Below are 23,214 nucleotides of genomic sequence, written 5' to 3' on the forward strand. Positions count from 1 at the left end.
ACTCTAAAAGATCCAATTTTCAATAAGAATAAAAAATGCGTCACTTTTGGATGTGCCTGAAAGCACATGCCATCATGTTTTGTCACATCCACAGCAACAATAGTAATGGCAAGATTTAAATGAGGCATTCAGAGCAAAAAGTACATGTCATTGGTGCCTGCAGCATGCAGAGTTTGAATCTTTTTTTTTGCTAGGCAACTACAATTATAAACTAAAAGCATCTGCTCTGCTCCATACAACACAAGCTGTGATATCACAGTACTAGGGCTGCAGGAGTCAGATTTCGCTTCTCACGTGAGGAGAGCTGACTGACAGGACAATGCTTGAGGATTTGATGCACAACAGATCCTGAGCGTCATTTACATGTCTTATCTTGTAAAATGTGTGGTCAGTACCACCGCTCCCTATATACAGAGTACACATGATTGTGAATTTGAGCATGCATTCAAAAGCGATTTCAATACCCTGCGTATTGATAGTAGCTCCCTGATGCCCCCAGTGTTATTGGTAATACATATTTCCTCACCGTAACATGCCTACTAAAGTAATGATAATGAAAATTCAGCTTTGCCTAATGCATAATTACAAGTAACTAACCCTAACCGTAACTCTATAGTAAGTACATGTAGATAATATTACTCTGTACTTACTAAATTAAGTAACTGTCACCTTAAAATAAAGTTGTGACCCTGTCTTTTTAATAAATTGTAAGAGATTTTCAAAAACATAAAAAACTGTACCTACTCCAAACTTTTGATATTTCTAATAATAGTTAATGACACGTACACAAAATTGCTAATAAATTACTCTTTGACTACCCTAAAATTTCTCACACGGACCCCTTTTGAGTTTGTTCTATTATTAACACCTACATTTATAAATAGTTTTTCTGTTTTACCAAAATATTCACTTAAACTCATAACTTGATGCTTTGTTAATTGAAGATCTGCCACACAAACCACAGCAAAGTCGGGCTCTATGTGTAAAGCTTGTTTGAGGTGTCTCTGTGTTTTAGCAATTCCCAAAATGGTTTTAAGAGGCTCGTAAAACTTTCCACTCTCTACAGCCCTCCTGTCCACTGTTACTCCTACATGATTTTTCCTCTGCTTCTACATCTCAACAATCTTGTCATCCAGTTCCATGTTGTAGTAGAGCAGAGTTTGGCTTGTACTCATGTAGAAGAGGTGCTGATCTCAGATCAGATGGTCTTCAAGGTCGCTGCTTTGTCAGTGTGAAGATAAACTGATCCTCCATCAGAACGCTTGCTGTTGGAGGATGAGTGATTACAGAAATAGTTCAAATATGTAGTTTGTGTAAATGTTGCCTTTATGAGGAATGGACCATCCTTCAACTTGACCCCTGCATGTTTGTTCTGACATATTTCTAAAAGCTCATCCTGAGCTCTTCACGCTGCTGACCTAGTTTTACATTTGTGGATATTTTCACTTCCCTGACATACAAAAATTATTGTCATTTATTCCACGTTGTTTAAATTTTTTTTTAATTAAATGTTCAATAGTTTTACATTTTAAATGAATTACATTTTATAGTTTCATTAATTTATTATTTATAATAAAGTTAGGTTAATTAGGTAAAATTAAGAGGTTAATTTACATTATAGCTTAATATATGGAACTATATATTCATAAACATACTTGCTTTTTAAAGGTCCCATGGCATGAAATTTTCATTTTATGAGGTATTTCAGCATTAATATGAGTTCCCCTAGCCTGAATATTGTCCCCAAGTGGATAGAAATGTTGATCGGTGTAAAACCGAGTTCTGGCTGTCTTTCTCTGCCTTTGAGAAAATGACAGGCTAGACGAGCCAATCCTGAAGTCTCCTGGTTTGACGTCCAAGCAGGAACGGTTTCCTCCCTTTCCTCCGTCCAGAGAATCTGGCACACCCATGCAAACGCTCAAGAGATCATTGCTTGTGAACGAGTGAATGCTGGCAGTTTCTCAGTGTTTGGATGTACAAATGAAAACAGAAGTCTTTTTTCAGTTCCTTCTGATCTGTGATCAGTGATTTCTTATGTGTAGCTAATTATTTATTATTCATGCACACACTGCGGCTTCTCTCTCTCCCGACAGAACGGTGTTTTCGTGTTTTCTATCTTGTGAGTCAGTGTTTTTGTACGTCCTCGTCGCGTCTATCTGTTCTTAATGGTGCATACAGTCGGGAGTTTCTGCTTAACATTGGCAGAGCCACATCTTTAGAGATAAACCTCACGCACGCCGAAGCTCGGCCTTCAACATCCCCGACCCCCAGTACTGCATCTGGCCCTCAGCGGAGGCACCAAACGCGGCGTGAGATTAAGCAGAAGGGGGGTAAGCGTGAGGGTATCCGGCTAGGCTAGCCAGCTTTCCCCACAATAAACTGGATTACATTCGATTACTGCTGTTGTGTCTTTGTTTGCGCTGTGTAAAGGCCCATTTATACTTCTGCGTCGAGTGTACGCCGTAGTGTACGCCGTAGGCTACGCGCGTAGCCGACGCCGTCGTGAGCATTTATACTTCTGCGCTGTTGTCTGCGTCAATGTGCAATTCCACATGCAGACGCTAGAAGGCAGTGTCCTCGGGCATGTTGGTGTAATCAAGACAACAGCCGAAGAAGAAGCAGCTTGATGTGTAGAATCTGTACATTCATGTCGGAATATCAGCAGCAGTGAGAGAGCGGCTTTTCTTGCAGCTTGAGTTGTTGTATCTAATACAAATTAAGCATCTCTAGTTGATTAGTAAAGTTAAATAAGGCGATCTGGCGCTGGAATGCATTTGTGAAATCATGCGGAGCTCGTGGCCGCTGTTTTCACTAGCGGTGGCTCAGCAAGCGATTGTTGTTGTGGAGACTTCATTCACGAAATATACCCTAATGTGTCCCTGTTCTTGATATACAATTACTGATTAACATCTTTGGATTTAATGAGAAAATAAATAAACTATATTCAGCGGATCTATGTATTTATTTACTACCATAAAGAATCGCTGGACTGCAAAATAGTGTGTTATAGCAGACGTAAGGAACTATCATCCAATTTCTGGACACACACACACACACAGTCTCCTATCGCAGATTTTTTATTTATTTATTGACCTGAGGGAAGGGTTCTGGCAGACCAATCACAGCGCTTGCGGTCCGCGTAGAATTGACGCGTTGTTACATTTTTGGAGAGGTGCGCGTCAGGCTACGGCGTAGGGTACGGCGTAACCAACGCGTCTATGCGTAGGGTACGCCGTACCCTCTGCGTGCACTCGACGCAGAAGTATAAATTGGCCTTTAGTTACTCAATGCGCGTCACTGACGCTTTTCATATGATTGGAACATATCTAGAAATAATGCTTTAATCAAACTTACTAACTCGTTCATCTCGCTGTAATGGTACATTGCATGTGTTACAAAGTTGGTAGAATAATGATGAAGACTGACTCGGCGTGACTGGGACTCGTGTTTATTCAGAACTCTCAGATACAAACACAATAAACTCGCGCTGACAGACAACGCTCACAACTCAGTAGTTACTATAAATAACTTTGTTAGCAATCGCTCCGTCTCCGTGATGTCCGGTTTGCGAACGAATCATTCTTTTCAATCGGTTCTTTTTAGTGACCCGAACCAGTTCACCAAATCGGACTGAATCGTTCTAAACGGTTCGCGTCTGGAGTCAGCGCTGATCCATAATTTACTAAAGTTCCCTCCGACTAGAAATAAACTAATAACCTGAAGTATATTCTAGTAACTACAACAGTTCACCCTGAACTGAGACATGCTGAGAGAACTGATGAGAAGTGAACTCAGGTCCATCCGTCTCTCTGGCAGCAGCTCGTGCGTCGTAGACCTCGTTAAACCACGCCCCCTCCGCTCATTTCAAATGCAAAGATGTCAGCCAATCACATCAGTGGGCGTTTTTACTGAAGTCTCACAGCAGACACGCCTCTTGAAACAGGGCAGTCAGCCACAGGGCAAACAGCAGTATAGACAAAATGCCTTTTATTTCTAAATTATGACATTTTATGATGTAAAAATCATACTAACAATATAAGTACACCTCAGGAAACACTATAAAATAGTAGAAAAATGCTATGCCATGGGACCTTTTAAGGCAATTACTAAATGAAATAAAAATCATAGTACATATATTTTGGACTCTGTTTGAAAGAATTCATAAATATGCTTTGTTTAGGGATAACTCGACAAACGATTCAATTTGGGTGGGATCCAGATACTGCTATGATCACCATTTACTCTCGTTGTATGAAAGAGATCAGCTCTCCCTTTGTGCCCAAAACAAATATTCTATACAATTCATCTTGACTAGGGGTGTGGGTAATAAATTACCTTTTCATTTTTAGGTGAATCATTCCTTGAAAGTGTTGTGCTTTTTTGGGTCTTGGAAAATTTGGCCTTGGTGTTAATAGGCGTTTAAACTGGTCTTGATTGGCTACACTGAGCTGTGATTAAACACAATAATGGCCTGTTATAATTGAGATAATTTCTCAACAGGTGGAGCATGTTCTGCCGTTGCTGAAGAGAGGAATTGGAATTCATCATGGTGGCCTCCTCCCGATCCTCAAAGAGACCATTGAGATCCTGTTCTCTGAGGGTCTGATCAAGGTGACTAGAAGAACCTTTGTGCATTTTTGGATAAACACATTCCTCTTGGCTGAACATAATCATTCAGAGTTGACAACCTTTTATGAAGTGTTTTTTTTTCTTCTTTTTTTTCATTCACTAACTCTTGTTTTTCCTGTATGAAATTCTCTCATGGATAACAAAACGGTAATTACAAAAAAAAAAAAAAATTCCCAAAGTAAATGAGGGCTGAAGCTGTCAAGCTTTATAATGACACTGAATACCACTTAGATAGCAGATAGCAAGATTATGACTGAATAATGAATGAATTCCTAAACAAAATGGCATATTGAGGGCATTTGAGTCAAAGCAAAGTCTCTTTAAGACAAGTCATTTCATTCGGTGGGCGGTGGCCATCTTTAAAAACTCTTCTTCGGGCAGCTATTTCAGTCATGCAAGTGCATCTCCTATTTCTTTGAATGGGGAAACATCAAATTCTCCTAAGCTGTTCACCAAGCTTTCGATTAAATTTCATATTTGACATCACCAATGAAATCTGACAACAGCAGTCTCATGAATTCTGTTTCTAAATGTTCAAATCATGACAAAAATCTGCATTTTCAGACTGGACCAACCAATGTGCATGTGCAGTCCTAAGCACGCGTCTCGGCTTCTTGTGGTAGCTGCAGTGAGGCAATGACTTTACCAATGAGCTATTGCCTCTTTTATTTAGAAGGCGGGACTTATTCCGCAATATTGCGCATTGCACTTTTTCCCATTCATAGTAATATGAGTGCACCATCTTTGTAAATCTAAAATCTTTGGTCAAAGTGTCATTGACACTAAATTTAATCCATCTAATACCACCATGAGCGTCGGAACCATTGTATGTGGGTGGGACAAGACCCACCCACTTTTTACAACAAATGATATTGGACCCACTCACTTTTATTGTCTCGGTTGCAGGGGCCAAACGTCTGCCTTACCCACCCAATCAGAATTTAGGAACAGATACTGTATCTGTTTTTACGATCTATGTATTGATTAAAAACCCAATGCTGGGCTCTGTGTTGAAAGGTTTGATGAAGGTCTGTAGAATGCTCCAAACAATCACAAAAATAACACTAGAAATTTGCAGTATTTTTTCCTTTATTAAAGCTACACTGTGTGATATTTTCCCCCATCTAGTGGTGAAAAGGTATATGACCATCCAGTGAATTTTAGTTTCTGTTCCTCTCAATTCCGATTTCGTTTCAACTCCTACGGTGGCCGATTTAGTCCAAGATTAACATGGCTTCCAGTTCGACCTCGTCCACATTCGACACGGTGCCTGTGTGATATTCTGTGTGCAGTGGGATGGTTGGAACTCAACTGGCCTAATTATTCGGCTAGAAAGAACTGCAGCTAATCCAGAGTGAACTTTGATGATAGTAATGTTTATTTCAGTCATCCAATTGCAAGGCATAAACAGGTTTGCGTGGATATGTACATAAATTTGGTTTCTGTGAGAGAACAAATAAGGATGGTAAATATACTAGGGGTGCACCGATCCGACTTTTTCAGTCCCGATACCGATACCGATGCCTGGGCTTTGTGTATCTGTCGATACCCGATACCGATCCGATATATTGTTGAATTAATAATAAACTGTATATCTTCCACCTTATACCTTCCTTGAAGAGACTAAAGGCACCAGACTTTACTAACTAAACATAACTAAGACAAAATAACAGATGTATGTAAGGTGTTGAATTCTTATTTATTTAAAAAACAATTGTGCATTCAAATCTAAAATAGAATGTAATCTAACTTCTTTAAATAAATAAAATGTAGCAGTGGAAACAAAAAACAGTGTATTGGTCAAACATACAATAGTAATCTGACAGTTACCAAACATTTTTTACACTACAGATAATTGTTTTGGTATATAATCATATCAATATTAAAAAGTAGCATTACAAATTAACAAATAGTCTAATTTTCTACCATATGCAATTTAATAAAAATTTTCAGCTAGCTAATAACAACTTTGTTCTGGTTTCACCTCACTCCAGATTAAATGATTGTAGGCTAGGCCTTTTTATTTTACTACACATTGTCAACAGAAATAAGATGAAATACTGTTGATAATTAAAAATAATTCTTACTACCCACTCTTGCTAAAGTGGGTAAGCACACTTGTGTTCTCATTTCAGTTGCGTTCTGAGTAAATTAATAAACTGAGTTCATGAGTTCAGTGTTGGACAGATCAGTTGTTCTGGCCAGTCGTTAAAATGATTCGGTTCAAAGGAGTCATTAGGTCACGAATCGGACATTAGCAGACGCGTTGTGTGCGAATCCCGTCTGTTAGAACATCGCGAAAGATGTCAACACACAGAAAACACTTCATAACTGGATATAATTTGTCTCCCGCTTATTGAAAGTATGCTTTATGTCAGCTGGTCAGAGAAGAGTCAATGTTTTTTGAGCGCAATTCACACCCAGTGATAATTCAAGGACAAAATTGTCCGAATGTGTCACGTGCAACAAGGTTTCGGTCTTCCGAGCTTTTGATTTGGATTAATATGTGAAATATGAGAGCGAACACTGATTATTTTGAAGACCCAGAGAGCGCGCGCGGGGGAGGAGCTCTCAGATCGGTCTCTCTGTCACTCAGTCACAAGCGCAGCATCTGTTCTACATCACTCGTAAATCACAATAACTCATCAAATTAGGCTTTGGCCGTCAAAAAAATGTCAATGCAGGAAAGACCCTGACTTTGCAGTAATACCCTCGAAACAGCGACAAACTAGTTGGCGTGGCAAGCGTGAAATATCTCCTCCACACAGCCGACTCTCTGGCTCGCTCCCTTCTAGCATGCGACACACGTGAAGCTGACGAATGACGTAGGTTCTGCTGCGACGGAAAAAAACACCTGGATCGGCTTGTGGATCTGTTAATTTTTCCGATCCCCGATCCAGCTATTTTGTCAGTATCGCGGCCGATATCCGATCCTAATATCGGATCGGTGCACCCCTAAAATATACATACACAGTTAAGAACTGTATAACTATACTTATAAGTTACATTTGTATAATGTAACCGTAAACCAGAGCTTATTGTACCATATATAGGCGCTAAATGCAGCTGCATTAAAAGGAGCGGAGCTGCCGCTGCTGCTGCTAACAAGCGGTGTCCGGTTACAAAAGTGTGTGCGCCGCTTTAACGTTAGCACTGCAGTGCGCTCTGTATAACAATTGTTAATATGCCGATCAGACCTGATACATATTTCCATCAACATACATTACAAGCAAATATTTTCTAAAAACGAATAAACATTGTTGATAACAAAATAACTGAATGATTATTCAAATAGGTGAGCATTACGCTATTGTATGTTGACACAAAAATACTTCTGAGGTGACATCAACTGAATTACGCGATGACACACTCTGAAACGCATCCACAATGACAATATCTATTATTACTTACGGAGTTATTAACGCACAGAAATACCACACAAGGATAAACAGACTTTTGAGGAATAAACAAGCCAGGAAAACTCCGTATAACTCTGTTACTGGACGCTGCTGAGATGAAAACTCTGCACATGCACCAGACAAGTCTGAACAAGTTGACGCGCACATGCGCGAGGCAGAGAATTTTGTACAGTGCCATCGAGTATTAAAACCGGTTAAAACGCGAAAGGCGAAGCTTGAATTTACGGGTATGTCCCTCTTTGGCTAATGTACTTTCAAGATGGAGGGGCAACATGGCGACCACCGTTAGATCCCATTACCTTATGTATTTTCAATGGCATATTATAAACTTACGAGAATACTTTATTACTTGAAAGAAGTAAATATACATTAATGAGCACATATATTTTTGAAAAAACTAAGTGGTTTTAGCTAAGAATACACAAAAAAAAGTTACACAGTGTAGCTTTAACTGAAAGTAACGGCACGTTACTCACAAGCTTCAGTCTGTAGCAGAGAAGCAGAGGCTGACAATCTCACGAGCGAAAATGGGCAGAAATATTTGCGTTCTAGAAGATGTGAATTAAGTTGAATTGTATTCGTATGTATCTTGTAAATATTAATATACAGCTTTGATTTGATTCATATCAAGTTGAAATTATCTACAGACTCAGAGGAGCTAGAACATAATGTACGTGTTTAAATGCATATGTGCAGGTCTAGAGACACGCTTTTTAAAGGGGGGTTTTAATTATATGTGGTTTAATGTTAACAGTAGCAAGCGGAACGGTTTTGCAAGTGAGACGTGTGTTTTTACAGAAAAACAATGGAATAGTAGCGCATTTGAATGAACGAGTCGATAGCCAACAACCGACATTTGAAGCAGTTTTACTCACCGCCTGCTTCCAACCTTAATCGCTGGAACCGCTCCATCTTTCAGCGTTAGACGAGCTACAAATACGGAGTTGAACTGGGCCTTGTTTATAAAACGATCGTCGCCGAAATGCAGGGATCCCATTAATGCTGGGTTCTTTGGGAAGCTGTACAGGGTTGTCTTGGGTTTCCCGGACAACCAAAAACACACATATTTGTTGACATTGTTGATTTCGTTACGTCCTATGACTGCAGTGCAGCCAGCTTCCCTAAGGCCGAGCACAGCGCTATAATGGGTGTGCATTTGCTCTCTCGCCCTGCCCTATCAGGAGAAGAGCCCATACGGCCCGTACAAGGACATTCCGCCCCATCTGACGTCACCCATACCCATACTCGAAAAAAACTTTCCGAAACTTATGAGAAACCGGAAGGAGTATTTTTGGCAAAGAAATACTCCATCAAATGTCCAACTTTAAAAAAAAAAAAAAAAAAAAAATTCCATGTTTAGCATGGGAATCCAAGTCTTTAACAGTGTAAAAATCTCAGTATGCATGTAACAGCATTTCATCTCCACTTTAAAGGTTAATTTAACTTTTGCCGTGTTTATAAAGCCGCGGCATGCACGACACTGCAAAAGTATGGAAATGAGCACAACTGTCAAACTTGGGCGATGTTTACATTAAAAACAATAGAAAAGTAGCACAATGGAATGAAGAAAACATGTTCTGACTGAATTCAGCGCATGTCTGTTTACTTACACCTAACCGATAAACACGTTATTATTAAACACGTTAGATGCTTTATTTCCACTTTTCTATTTTCTAAAATTTTATTGAAAATAAATGCCTTTCCTATCTGTAAGTGATTGGAAAAGGGAGTAGAGCGAGTTCGGCAAAAGGCGGATTTGAACCTCTGGTCCTTGGCATTAACTTCATGCCATGCGTTTTACTCCTACTCTATTGCCACTCTAAATAACTTATTGATTTTCGTAATTTTGTTTGGCCCAACCAGACGTTTAGTAAACAAGCCGATATATTTTTACTTAATATAAATGCCATCTACTCCAGTAAACATTTTCTGAGAGGACCGCCCACATTTTTTTGCTTCCGACACCCATGAATACCACCATATTTTCTTGGAGCAATACACGGAGTTGTGCGTTGTTCACACAAAATGATCTCTGTCTATGCATGCAGGTTTAACTTTCAGCGAAAATAACATCATCGTACACGGGTGCTGTGATAAAAGATTTATCATATCGTCCACCATAGAGCAGCCAGGATATTCTTCCAAAAGATGGAATTAGATGTGTTTGAGTGAACTGTCCCTTTAAGACACCTCACTAGTTTCTCAGCCAAAATTTTGATAATAGCTTGTGTGTGTCTGTGGTAATTCTCTCACTCTCTCTCTCTTTCTTTCTCTCTCTTTCTAGGCCTTGTTTGCTACAGAAACATTTGCCATGGGAATCAACATGCCAGCGCGAACCGTGCTTTTCACCAGTGCACGCAAATTTGATGGCAAAGACTTCCGCTGGGTAAATCACAAGCTATTCTGCTTCTCATCGAAATCACTAATCAAATTTCCAAATGCATTTCTTTGCTTCTTCGTCCACCGTTGCACAGAGAGTACACAGGGTCGAGCAACAGTGCCGTCCAAGCTGCCACGTATTGTTTGCGTGAGTGTGAGGCAATGACTCAAGCTGTTGTGAATAAAAGAGGCCCTTGGCTTTTATACTCTAGCACAGAGCGAGTGAGAGATGGAAGCGTTTTGTGAGGAACATCTGGTATCCATGAGTCTGCCAGAAAATGTACACTCAAGGTTTTGACTAACCGTTCACAGGCACTGAGCCCCTCTCTGGGACTTTTTGCAGTTTATAGAAGATAAAACTGATCTGAGGTCAGCTATGGGTTGCTGTAATATAGCAGAGGAACGTTAAAAGGGGTTATCAGGCAAAAACAATATTTGCAAAACGAGGCTTGATATGTTACATTGTTTGAGGTTGGTGCCAGATTTGGATTTATCAGAGCCTTACCAGTAAGGAACTTTCAGATGGAAACCTTATCGTTTGGGCAACTGCAGATGTTTCCCTACAGCAAAATCTATTAACAACCACATCTTGTGGTGATTTTACCACCATTATGCACGTCAACAGAACGCACAACTTCCTGATCTATGAAAAACATGAAAATCAATGGAGAGAAATGCAGAAGATGAGGTATACACTACCGTTCAAAAGTTTAGTCGGTAAGATTTAACAAAAAAGGATTTGTTCTTTTGAGGGTTTTTTTAAATTCATCAAAGAATCCTGGAAGAAATGTATCACTGTTTCCACAAAAATATTAAGCTGCACAACTGTTTTTAATATTGATAATAAGAAGAATCTTTCTTGAGCAGCAAATCAGCATATTAGAATTATTTCTGAAGGATTATGTGACTGAAGACTGCAATAGTTAATAATTGTAATTATATTTCACAATATTACTGTTTTACTGTATTTTTTATCAAATAAATTATCATAAGAGATGCATTTCAAAAACATAAAAAAAAACGTACCAACCTGAAACGTTGGAATGGTAGTGTATGTGGTTAGAAATACTTATCAAAAATGGAACGTTTATTTTTTTTTTAATGCACATCCCTGGTCTGATTGTGAAAAATTCATCTATTTTGGTCCCTGGTAACTGTAAATTTCATTAACTACTGCATTTCTAAAAACATTAACTAAACATAAAATGGAACAAAACAGGATGTAATTAAGAATAATTCATATTTAAATAAAATCTAATTAAATGCAATGCACCACATGTTTGGGTATGTCCTTTTACAGTTGTTTTACAGTCAAATTTATATTTTTGCAAGAAAAACAGCAAAGTACATATTCAATGTTTAATATAATTTAATACATTTTTGTTGTAGATAAATCAGAAAGCAGTTTTTACAGTGTGATTACACATCCTGTTAAGTACAAAAAGTTTCACTGTATATGGTACGGTTAATGTTAACCAATTAACATGCTTTGATTGTTTCCTATTATTTTATATATATTTTTTCTATTAAAATTAGAAATATTTTTGAATTCTTTTGTCCTTTGGTTCCGAATCCCAAATCCCTGCAATAGTTATAAAATATTTTTCCCACCCACTTTAGATCACCTCTGGAGAGTATATCCAGATGTCAGGACGTGCCGGCAGAAGAGGAATGGACGAGAGGGGAATAGTCATTTTCATGGTGGATGAGAAGATGAGCCCTGCGGTGGGCAAACAGTTACTGAAGGTAACGCACTAAATTGCAAAAACATGTCATGAAAAGGATGACTCTTTATTTTTGTTTTCCTTTTTGAGTGAACTGTTCTTTTAAGCAGTTCTCATCATGTTTTGTTCAGGTGATGGCCAACACACTCTGACGCACAAACGTTCTGATCCTAAACCCCTTATCCTCCTCTAAGCCTTGGCACCCTCTGTAAGGGGCCGTCCCATTCATTTAATACACTCTTTAACGTGTAAGCTCTCTCCATTTCGCCTGCCTGCCAGTATTCGTCCCTGCAGACTACTGATTCCCTCCCGCAGACTCCTGATTCCCCCCCCCCCCCATTTCCACATCCCATCTATGTTTGGGGTCCATTAAAGTCTTGCTCAATGCCCTTCCAACTGAGTTTCAATTGTACTTTATAATGGTTCATTTGTACGTTTTAAAGAGAATACTGAGAAAGCCATGTCACTAAAATGAATCAACTGGCACACCAGTAGCGCCTTCTCAATTTTCTTCTCTGGGCCTGCGTAGAATCAGACTCTGTCTATTAAATCAACAGGTATTGCAACACAGAGCCCTGTGTTTTTATTACTTAACATAGCATGGTCAGAAGATATTTACTCATGTATAAAGAAGGCTTCAGCGGTTGATCGTTTTATTATTTTATTTGTGTTGTGGGATTTGAGAAAGATGTTTGCCTTGGTTGCACAAGCTTTTTTTTTGTATCCGTTAGTTTTCTTCTGCTCATGAGTATATGGCAGCACATATAACTGTTCGGTAAAAAGTTTTGAAATTTGGCACAGATAGAGGACAGTCCCAACATTAACCACAGCATATTTGCTGTGCCTCCAACTGTCAACTTATGTTTATGTGAATAACTTTTGAACGCCAAAGGCTAGAAACAAAATTATTTTTCCTCTGATTCTTTGGCTCAACACAATTACAATCCTAAATATGCTTGCAGCTATATTTTACATATTGTTATTGTCAAGATAGTAAAAAGAGAAAATTATTGAAGATTCACAAAATATTTCTTATGATTTTGCTGCTACTGTATAACACCATTACCAAATATCAAGATAAAATATTGCAATGGTTTCAATGATCTTTTGATTTGGCCTTTTAAAATGTTTTAATATCGTCAGATACTTGCCCACAATAGCAAAACTATTGTTTAACGTCTTTCTATGAATCAATTCAAAACTAATTAGACTATACAGCCCTAGTGTTCCAGAGAACTGATTGTACTGCCTGTCATCTTCACCATATGGGTGTCAATGGATTGTGTTGGATTCATGATTTGAGTAACACCTTTTATTCTCGTAGGGTTCGGCGGATCCTCTGAACAGTGCATTCCACCTGACCTACAACATGGTGCTCAATCTACTACGTGTGGAGGAGATCAACCCAGAATACATGCTGGAGAAATCTTTCTACCAGTTCCAGCACTATAGAGCTGTGCCCGGCGTTGTAGAGAGTAAGAACGATTATGATTTAAAGGAATATTTCCCATAGTTAAAATTCTGTAAGCATGTCTTTGCTTTTGTTTCACCAAAAAGACTTTTAGTCATACAGGGTTAGCACAACACAACATTTAATATATTTGGTTCAAAATCCTGTCTTTATTTTCTGTGATTCTCATAGAGATGAAAAAGCTGGAGGAGGAGTATAATGCGATACGAATCCCCAATGAAGAGAGCGTGGTGACCTACTACAAGATCCGTCAGCAGCTGGCCAAACTAGGGAAAGAAATTGAGGAATTTATTCACAAACCTAGATACTGCCTGCCCTTCCTGCAGCCGGGCAGACTGGTCAGGGTAAATGGCCAGTGGCTTTTTCTGCACAAGCAAATACAGTTAATGTTTCATCTAAATCTAACAACCGTTTGTTGGAAAATATAGCCCCACAGACCTGCTTGGTTTTGTTGGTTCAAAAATGCTAAACACTTTCATTTCCAGGTGAAAAAGGATGATCTGGATTTTGGTTGGGGTGTAATCGTCAATTTCCAAAAGAAGGCAAATGTCAAGGTATTATCAGATTTTTTTTTTTCTTTCCTCTTTGAGGTTAAAGTCCCTGACTAATGTACTATAAGAGCACTTTTACTAGTTCTTGTACTTTTCAGAACTCAAAAGGAAACAAGCCTGGAATACACTTTATATCCAAACATGTTTGATATTTTGAGCCAATTTTGGAATGCATTTTTTTTGTTTCTCCTAGCAATGAATGGCTGTGTGTCCAAAGTGTTTTTTCAATAGAAGCGCTGCACAGCCTTAAAGTCTGGTAGTGTGATTCTCAGTCGTTTATTGTATGATGTTCAGTTTTCTCTGTAACCATTTACAAAATTGGCAAATGTATGGTGCCTGGTGTTTTTTTTTTAGCGGTGTAGTGTATTCAAGACTTAAGCTGTAAGAACGACTCGTTCTGAACCTTTCTTTAAAAAAACATGACTGCTTGTATCACCACTTGTTTCTGAAATGCCCAGCAAAAAAAAGAGGATATTTTATTTTATTTTAAAAGTCATGGCTTGGCTAAAAAATGGTCATGAAAACCCAAATTCTGTCTTTTGATGAATGTGTATGTTGTAGGCTGGAGGTGGTGATGTTGACCCGTTGTTTGTGGTGGAGGTTCTGGTCCACTGCAGCAAAGACAGCGTGAAGAATGCTGCAACAGAGGCAGCCAAACCAGCTGGCCCAGGGGAAAAGGGCGAGATGCAGGTGAGAATTTGGTGGTTAACGTGCCCCAGAATCTCAAAAGATGCGAGACATGAGCCCAATGGATAAATACATCCGTCTAGCATGTTTACATTGTAAAAACAATGGAAAAGTAGCCCAGTGGTTTGTAAATGCATTCTGTCAACTGACCCTTATAGTGTTATTAATATTTTGAATTGGCTTTTAATTAAAATTAATAAAAAATTATTGGTCTTGGTAATTTTGTTTTGTGCGCATTAGGTTTTTTATTTCTGTATTTATTTTGTTTAGTTTTAGAAATTTAGAGTTTCAGTGCTTCAGCTTAAACTTTTAAAATTCCTGAAAATTATTTTAACAATAACAGCACTCATTAATATTAATGGAGTGAGTTTTTAATCGAGTGGCAGCCCTAGTTTAACCCTAATTCAGCAGACTGACCCTGTTCCTGTGAAACGTGGGAACTCTGCCTCCACCAGCTGGATTTTGAACAGGTTTCATTTGGTCTAATCTTCTAAAAATCTACCCTTAATAAAAAATAAAAAAAAAAACCTTTTCATCCATGTCACAAAGCAAAAAAATCACAGTGCCACGCTACAACTGTGATGGCAGTGATTTTGTCATTGTTTTCCTCTCTTGACCTCTTCCCCCAAACGTTAAGCAATTTTAGCTGGCGCTCCAGAGGTTTGAGGTTCGATGGCTTTAGCTGATGGCTCCTGTTTTTGTTCCCCATCTCCGTGGACTTGTAAACTCTGCTTTATGTCTACGCCAGGCCTGCTAAATGTGTTTAGATTGACCCTCCAGCTTCTCCCTGTGGTTTTGGTCATATATGGCCACGATGTGATGTTCTTAATGCAGAGGCAGAGAAGGTTTGTCCAATCAGAACTGTCTGTTTATCTTTCAGGTTGTTCCTGTGATTCTTCATCTCATTACCTCCATTAGCTCTGTTCGCCTCTACATCCCCAAAGACCTGCGCCCCTATGACAACCGACAGAGCATGCTCAAATCCATACAGGTCAGCACACACTGCATACTGCTTGCTTTTTTTTTTTTTTTTTTTTTACACAATTCAATTTGAAGTGATCAGTGTTTTATTAGGCATGAACTGAATGCTTATCACTGTGAAAGGGCATAATAGGTTCCCTTTAATACAAAGGCTTGATTTAGTTTTTTTGACTCTACTAGAATAGGTTTTCATGCTTGAATGTTCAGAAAACACCTTATTTTTCACATTTAACATTGTTTCAGTACCTCTCTTCCCAGTCTGTCAGAAACGCTCTGTTTAGTTCAGGTCTCTATGAAGCCCCTCCTTCTGAAAAGTGCAATATGCTCTGATTGGTCTGCTGGAACGGTGTGTTGTAAGTGGTCAACCACTTACAGTGTGTTTGGGATATGTCACACCCCTTAAATCTCACCCTTGATAACCAAAATGACTTGTTTAATTTTTTTTTTTTTCATGTGGAAAAAATGTATTTATGCCTTAAAATAGATTGACTGTACCTCTACACCCTTGCTTCATCATGAATATGCAAATGAGCCCCTCCTCTCACTCATACGTCTACAATTTGATGTATCGGAACGGTAATGCATTTTATGAATCGCTCTCTACAACGTCGGACACAATGGTAATTCATATTATTAGCTTTTGGCTTGACTGTTATCAAACAGCTTAATATAATGTGATGCTAATGTTTCACAGACCATGTTCCTGTTCGCCATCTCAGAGTCAGACAGCTGCCTTCTAAAAATCAGCATCCTTAGAAATGCTTTGAACAGTATAGAATGTCAGTGGAGAGGCTGTGCATCATAACATCATAATATACACCATATACATATAATTCACCCACTATATTGCTAAATGTACCCGATTTTTCATATCAACAGACAGATATACCAGGATAACCTGCTTCTCTTGAGACTCCCCTGCTTCTGAGAATAGTTAATGATATGTTAAAGTCTTTCAACACACTCATATAATGTATCTAATAAGATAAAACTGTGCTGCTTTACCTCACATACGCATGACCGAAAAAAGCGGAAGCGGTGGTCTACGTCGGCATAAAAGCTCCACAAAATCAAGGCGTCATCAAGCTACACCTTTGTTTTGAATAAGCGACCTCAAGCGGTGAAAAATTACATATTTTGGCTTTAACATAACCGTGAGTTTCAACACACTGATAACCAGTGTTGGGGGTAACGCATTACAAGTAACTCAAGTGACGTAATCAGATTACTTTTTCAAGTAACTAGTAAAGTAACGCATTACTTTTCAAATTTACTTTTTCACATTTATTTGACTGACAGCTCTCCTGTCCCCATGTTGAGAGAAATCAAGAGTAAGTGCAGAGGCATTGTGTGTAAATGTGTTATTGTAGTTCTAGACTAAATGTGAGCATTTATTCATCTCACTTGCACAATAAAGATTCTGTACTCCTCAAAATGAATAAAATCAGTCAAATGCAAAATCAGAGTACTATGCAAACCTCAAATATATAAATGTTAAATAAAACAAATATTTGTATGCATTTAATCTACCTTTATTGACCAATGTCTTTGCTGCTGACCTTTGATGATTCAGTTAAACCATGAGCAAATATTACTAGATTTTGTTTTTATTGGTAAAACTTTTCTCCTGCGTCCTTTTCCTACATTATTCAGAATGGCAGCACAGCAGAGCTGCGCCCTCTACTGTTCATGCGCGAATTTGCATTTTTACCTATTTCAATTTTGGTATGAAGAGGTATTTACATTTGCACAAAAATAGAACTTTTTTTGCTATGATGCTTTTTTGCTTTTTTTTAGATGAGAAAAAGTAACGCAACACATTACTTTTCTTAAAAAGTAACTAAGTTTTTAAGGGAGTAACGCAATATTGTAATGCATTACTTTTCAAAGTAACTTTCCCCAACACTGCTAATAACAACTCAACCAGGCCTCTGCCTTTTTTTTTTTGTTCTTTTTTTTTTTTGCATATGCCTTGGGTGGGAATTTGAGGAATGAGGAACGTTATTTTATATTATTCACAGAAGAAAAGTCAACACTACAATGGAGGGGTTTCAGGGAGTTCAGAAACCAGGACTCAAAGTGGCACAAAATAATAAATGCATTTAAATTTTTCACATGCAATTATATGGGCGTTGAATAGAATTTTTAGCTCCTTCCATTCTTTCTCATTAAGACAACAGTTTAAGTAAAAAAAAAAAGGATTGTGAGCATATATTTAATGCCCCTTTCTATATATATATATATATATATATATATTACATATTTTAATCTGTGTTATTCCATGCTTAGCGTAGCAAATTGCTTGCTTAATCTTGTTAATCCTGAACCCTTCCCTACACAATCTCGCAGTTCCTTTATACTTCACCGAATTGACCTCAAGTAGTTGCAGATGCTAATCTCTAGGAGAGGCCATGCGACTGTTTTTCTTGTTGGACCATCTCAACAGTTCTTTTAATGGAAGGTGTTGAGTGATGATCTTAAAGATTTAAGCGCATGACTGATTCTGGTTCCCAGGAGGTGCAGAAACGTTTCCCAGATGGCGTTCCGCTGCTTGATCCCATAGATGACATGGGTATCAAGGATCCAGCGCTGAAGAAGGTCATTCAGAAGGTGGAGGCATTTGAACACAGGATGTACACGCACCCCCTACACAGCGACCCCAAACTGGAGGCGGTTTACACTCTGTGTGAGAAGAAAGCGCTGGTGAGTCCACTGTAGGATGTGCGTGAATGTGCAGAATTCAAAGCGGGATTGATATAAATGTCATTTCTTTTCATAGACTCAACCTTTTTCTGGTCAGCATAGGAGTCACAAATGTCATTTGAAATATGGCTCCATTGTTTAGCACGCTAGAAGGGGTGGATGTCATTTCCTGCGGCTGAAATCTTGAAGGTCCACCAGACCCAAACAAAAGCGGGAAACTGGCTTTAGCGCCGGGTTGAATAGGTGCTCAAATCGGATCACAAACAATCCTACGGGCACATAGTTGTTTGCATTGTGCAACGGTATTAAAGGGATAAGTGTTTTTGTTTTAATACGGTCCCTGTAGGCTTTGCACAAGGGTTACATTTTGTTGGGTGTACTTGTTATGGAATCAAGTGATCAGTTGCATCATGGGGATTTGGGATATCCCTCCAAACCAAATTAGATTTCTGTTTAGACCATGTTCTATAAAGATCTACAGGGACAAACCCAGAACTAAACCTTCACAATGGCCTCGAGAAACTAATACTTGCTGTATTAAAGGTCCTATGGCATGGATTTATTTTATAATGTATTCTGAGGTGTACTTATATTGTTAGTATGATTTTTACATCATAAAATGTCATAATTTAGAAATAAAAGGCATTTTTTCTATACTTATGTTTGCCCTCTGGCTGAATGCCCTGTTTCAAGGGGCGTGTCTGCTGTGAGACTTCAGTAAAAATGGCCACTGTTGTGATTGGCTGACATTTGCATTTTGAAATGAGTATCAGATCTTGTAATGGAGGGGGCGTGGTTTAACGAGGACTACAAGGCATGAGCCTGCCGTAGAGAGACGGATGGACCTGAGTTCACTGCTCATCAGTTCTCTCAGCACGTCTCAGTTCAGTGAACTGTTGTAGTTACTAGCATATACTTCAGGTTATTAGTTTGTTTCTAGTCGGAGGGACTGTCACTCATGTCAGAAAGTTAGTAACTTTAGTAAATGATTTATCAGCGCAGACTCGAGACGTGAACCGTTTAGAAAGATTCAGTCCGATTTGGTGAACTGGTTCGACCGGTTCACTAAAAAGAACCGGTTCAAAAGAACGATTCGTTCGTGAACCGGACATCAATGAACCAGAGACGGAACGATTGCTAACAGTTATATATTGTAACTACTGAGTTGTGAGAGCGCTGTCAGCGCAAGTTTATTTTGTTTGTATCTGAGAGTTCTGAATAAACACGAGTCCAAGTCACGCTGAGCCATCTTCCTCCTTATTCCAACTTTGTAACACATGTAATGTACCATTACAGCTGTTGAGATGAACGAGTTACGATTAAGTGTTGATTATAGCATTATTTTTTAGATATTTTCCTATCATATGAAAAGACTTCTGTTTTCATTTGTACATCCAAACACTGAGAAACTGCATTCACTCGTTCACAAGCCATAATCTCTCGAGGACAAACAAATATGGTGCTCGCATGGGCGTGCCAAATTCTCTGGGCGGAGGAAAGGGAGGTAACCATTCCGGTTATGACGTCATAACAGGAAAATTCAAGATCAGCTCGTCTGGGCTGTCATTTTCTCAAAGGCAGAGAAAGACACCCAGAACTTGGTTATTTGAGACGGTCATTTTATAAAGATGTTTCTTTTTCAAAGACATTTATGCATCATAATCTAGCAGTTACTTTTTGTTTTATATGTTCATGTTTTCATATACCTGTTTTCATGTCACGTTTGTATTTGTCAACAACCATTTTCATAACAGTTTTCATTATTTAAATGACGGACATGCCCCGCCCCCGAGTACTCGAGTACTCGTTTTTGAGACCTATCGATGATCGAAATGAGAAATTGACAAAAATGCCCATCGCTAGATTCTACAACCCCAAATCAGAAAAAGTTGGGACAGTATGGAAAACGCAAATAAAAAAAAGAAGTGATTTCTAAATTTACCTTTGACTTGTATTTCATTGCAGACAATATGAACACAAAATATTTCATGTTTTGTCTGGTCAACTTCATGTCATTTGTAAATATGCATCCTTTCCTGTCATTCAGACCTGCAACACATTTAAAAAAAAAAAGTTGGGACAGTAAAGCATTTACCACTTTGTAATGTTGCCATTCCTTTTCACAACACCTAAAAGACGTTTAGGGACTGAAGACACCAAGTGATGAAGTGTTTCAGGTGTAATTTTGTCCCATTCTTCCTGCAAACAAGTCTTAAGGTGGGCAACAGTACGGGGTCTTCGTTGTCGCATTTTGCGCTTCAAAATGCGCCACACATTCTCTATTGGAGACAGGTCGGGACTGCAGGCAGGCCAGTCAAGTACCCGTACCCTCTTCCTCCGCAGCCAGGACTTTGTAATGTGTGCAGAATGTGGTTTTGCATTGTCTTTTTGAAATATGCATGGACGTCCCTGGAAAAGATGTCTTCTTGAAGGCAGCATATTATGCTCCAAAATCTCTATGTACTTTTCAGCATTAATGGTGCCTTCACAGAAGTGCAAGTTACCTTTGCCAAGGGCACTGACATAACCCCATACCATGACAGACCCTGGCTTTTGGACTTGTTGCTGTTAATAGTCTGGATGATCCTTTTCTTCTTTGGTCCGGAGCACACGGTGTCCATTCCTCCCAAAAAATACCGGAAATACTGATTCATCTGACCACAGTACACGTTTCCAAAATGTGATGGTCCATTCCAGATGCCTCCGAGCCCAGAGAAGTCGACGGCGCTTCTGGACACTGTTAACATAGGGCTTCCTTTTGGCACAGTACAGTTTTAACTGGCATTTGTGGATGTAACTACGTATTGTGGTACTTGACAAAGGTTTGCCAAAGTAGTCCTGAGCCCATGTGGTGATATCGCTTATAGATGAATGACGATTCTTGATGCAGTGCCACCTGAGGGATCGGAGATCACGGTTGTTCAGCTTAGGCTTGCTCCCTTGTCCTTTACGCACTGAAATTCCTCCAGATTCCTTGAATCTTTTAATTGTTATGCACTGTTGAATGTGAAATATCCAAATCTCTTCCTATCTTTCTTTGAGGAACATTGTTTTTAAACATTTCAATAATTTTCTCACGTGTTTGTTGGCAAACTGGTGATCCTCTGCCCATCTTTGCTCCTAAAGGATTAGACCTTTCTTGGATGCTGCTTTTGTACCAAATCATAATTACAATCACCTGTTGACATCACCGGTTTCAAATCACATCATTATTTAACCATTTTACCTCATTACTAGCCCTAAATTGCTCCTGTCCCAACTTTTTTTGAAATGTGTTGCAGGTCTGAATGACAGGAAATGAGGCATATTTACAAATGACATGAAGTTGACCAGATAAAACATGAAATATTTTGTGTTCATATCGTCTGCAATGAAATACAAGTCAAAGTAAATTTAGAAATCACTTCTTTTTTTAAATTTGCGTTTTCCATACTGTCCCAACTTTTTCTGATTTTGGGTTGTATTATACAATATTTGCTTGTAAAATCTACTATAAAATGTACAACTTTTTTTGTAACGCAAGTGCAGATATATTGTTTTTTCTTTTATTTAATATCTAAAATATAAAATACAATAATGTATTTGAAAAAAATAAATTAATTAAACTGTTAGATAAATTGTGACATTATACATACAATATATTGTTTCCAAACTTAATAAATTGGCTATAGCCTTCTTAATGTTGGATGTAAAAACCTGAAGAACATTTTTCAATTAAATTATTTGTATAAGCATCTTTCACAATAAATGTATGTAAAAAGTTTACAACCCCAGTGAGCAATATAAAGGGGACTCACTAGAAAGATGCAAAGCAAACATATACAATTCTGGAAAGTATCCTATGTCTATGGCAAGAAAGGAGAGAAACATTTAGAATGAAACCAAATGTTCGGTAGACTTTATCCGTCTTTTTAATTTCTGAATTTTTTTTGGGGATCTTTTATTTAAATACTTAATATTTATAATTTAAGAGATATTTGGTTTAAATTAAATTTATGCATTTTAATATTTTACAATTTAAATATTTATATATATATATTATATTATTTTTTTTTTTTATTTTTTTTTTATATATATTAAGTATTTTTTCTTTGAATTAAAAAAGTATATTGCAAGACATACTGTTACCATGATATAAAATTACTTGTAGGATTTTACTGCTCATAACTTTACAAGACTACTTTAAAACATTGGCCAGACTTTGTTGGCATATATTTGCTTTTGAAGTCTATTATAAAACATAAAATGTAACTGCATGTTTTTGGTGATTTTAATAAATGTTACTCTCTTGTAGGGCATTAACCTATTTTCAGGTTTATTGCGAGGTACAATTGTTCATTAAGCTCATGTCCTAGTTGTAGGCATGGATCTAGGTCATGCCATTCAGAGCACGCATTAGCAATGCACAATACAACATGTTTGGATATTAAATGCTGAAGAATGTGTTGGGTGGGGTTTCTGATGAAGTGAGAAATTCTTGCCCTTTTTTGCTTAAACAATTCTTCTCAGTGTCCTGTTTTCAGTCTGAGACTGAATCACTTTAGAAAGATCTCAGATAAGCTGTAAAGTGGATAATGGCATTAAAGTCGAGTCTTGTAAGGGGTGAATCAATTGTGCCTTAGCAGGCCAACACCATTTAACCTTTCTGTCTCAACTGATGTTAGCTATCT

General features: G+C 38.2%; 1 protein-coding gene across 1 annotated transcript in view; it reads left to right on the forward strand.

Moving 5' to 3' along the window:
• Nucleotides 1–23,214, forward strand: part of mtrex (Mtr4 exosome RNA helicase) — a 45,192-nt gene that overhangs the window by 13,805 nt on the left and 8,173 nt on the right. Inside the window, exons 13-21 of the mRNA XM_079805277.1 lie at nt 4,501–4,611; nt 10,333–10,434; nt 12,048–12,173; nt 13,476–13,626; nt 13,794–13,966; nt 14,108–14,176; nt 14,735–14,863; nt 15,741–15,851; nt 18,356–18,544. Of these exons, the coding sequence (XP_079661403.1) occupies nt 4,501–4,611; nt 10,333–10,434; nt 12,048–12,173; nt 13,476–13,626; nt 13,794–13,966; nt 14,108–14,176; nt 14,735–14,863; nt 15,741–15,851; nt 18,356–18,544 (1,161 nt within the window). The remainder of the gene's footprint in view (nt 1–4,500; nt 4,612–10,332; nt 10,435–12,047; nt 12,174–13,475; nt 13,627–13,793; nt 13,967–14,107; nt 14,177–14,734; nt 14,864–15,740; nt 15,852–18,355; nt 18,545–23,214) is intronic.

The sequence above is a fragment of the Gobio gobio genome (genome assembly GCF_949357685.1).
Source record: "Gobio gobio genome assembly, chromosome: 22".
NCBI classification, from domain to species: domain Eukaryota; kingdom Metazoa; phylum Chordata; class Actinopteri; order Cypriniformes; family Gobionidae; genus Gobio; species Gobio gobio.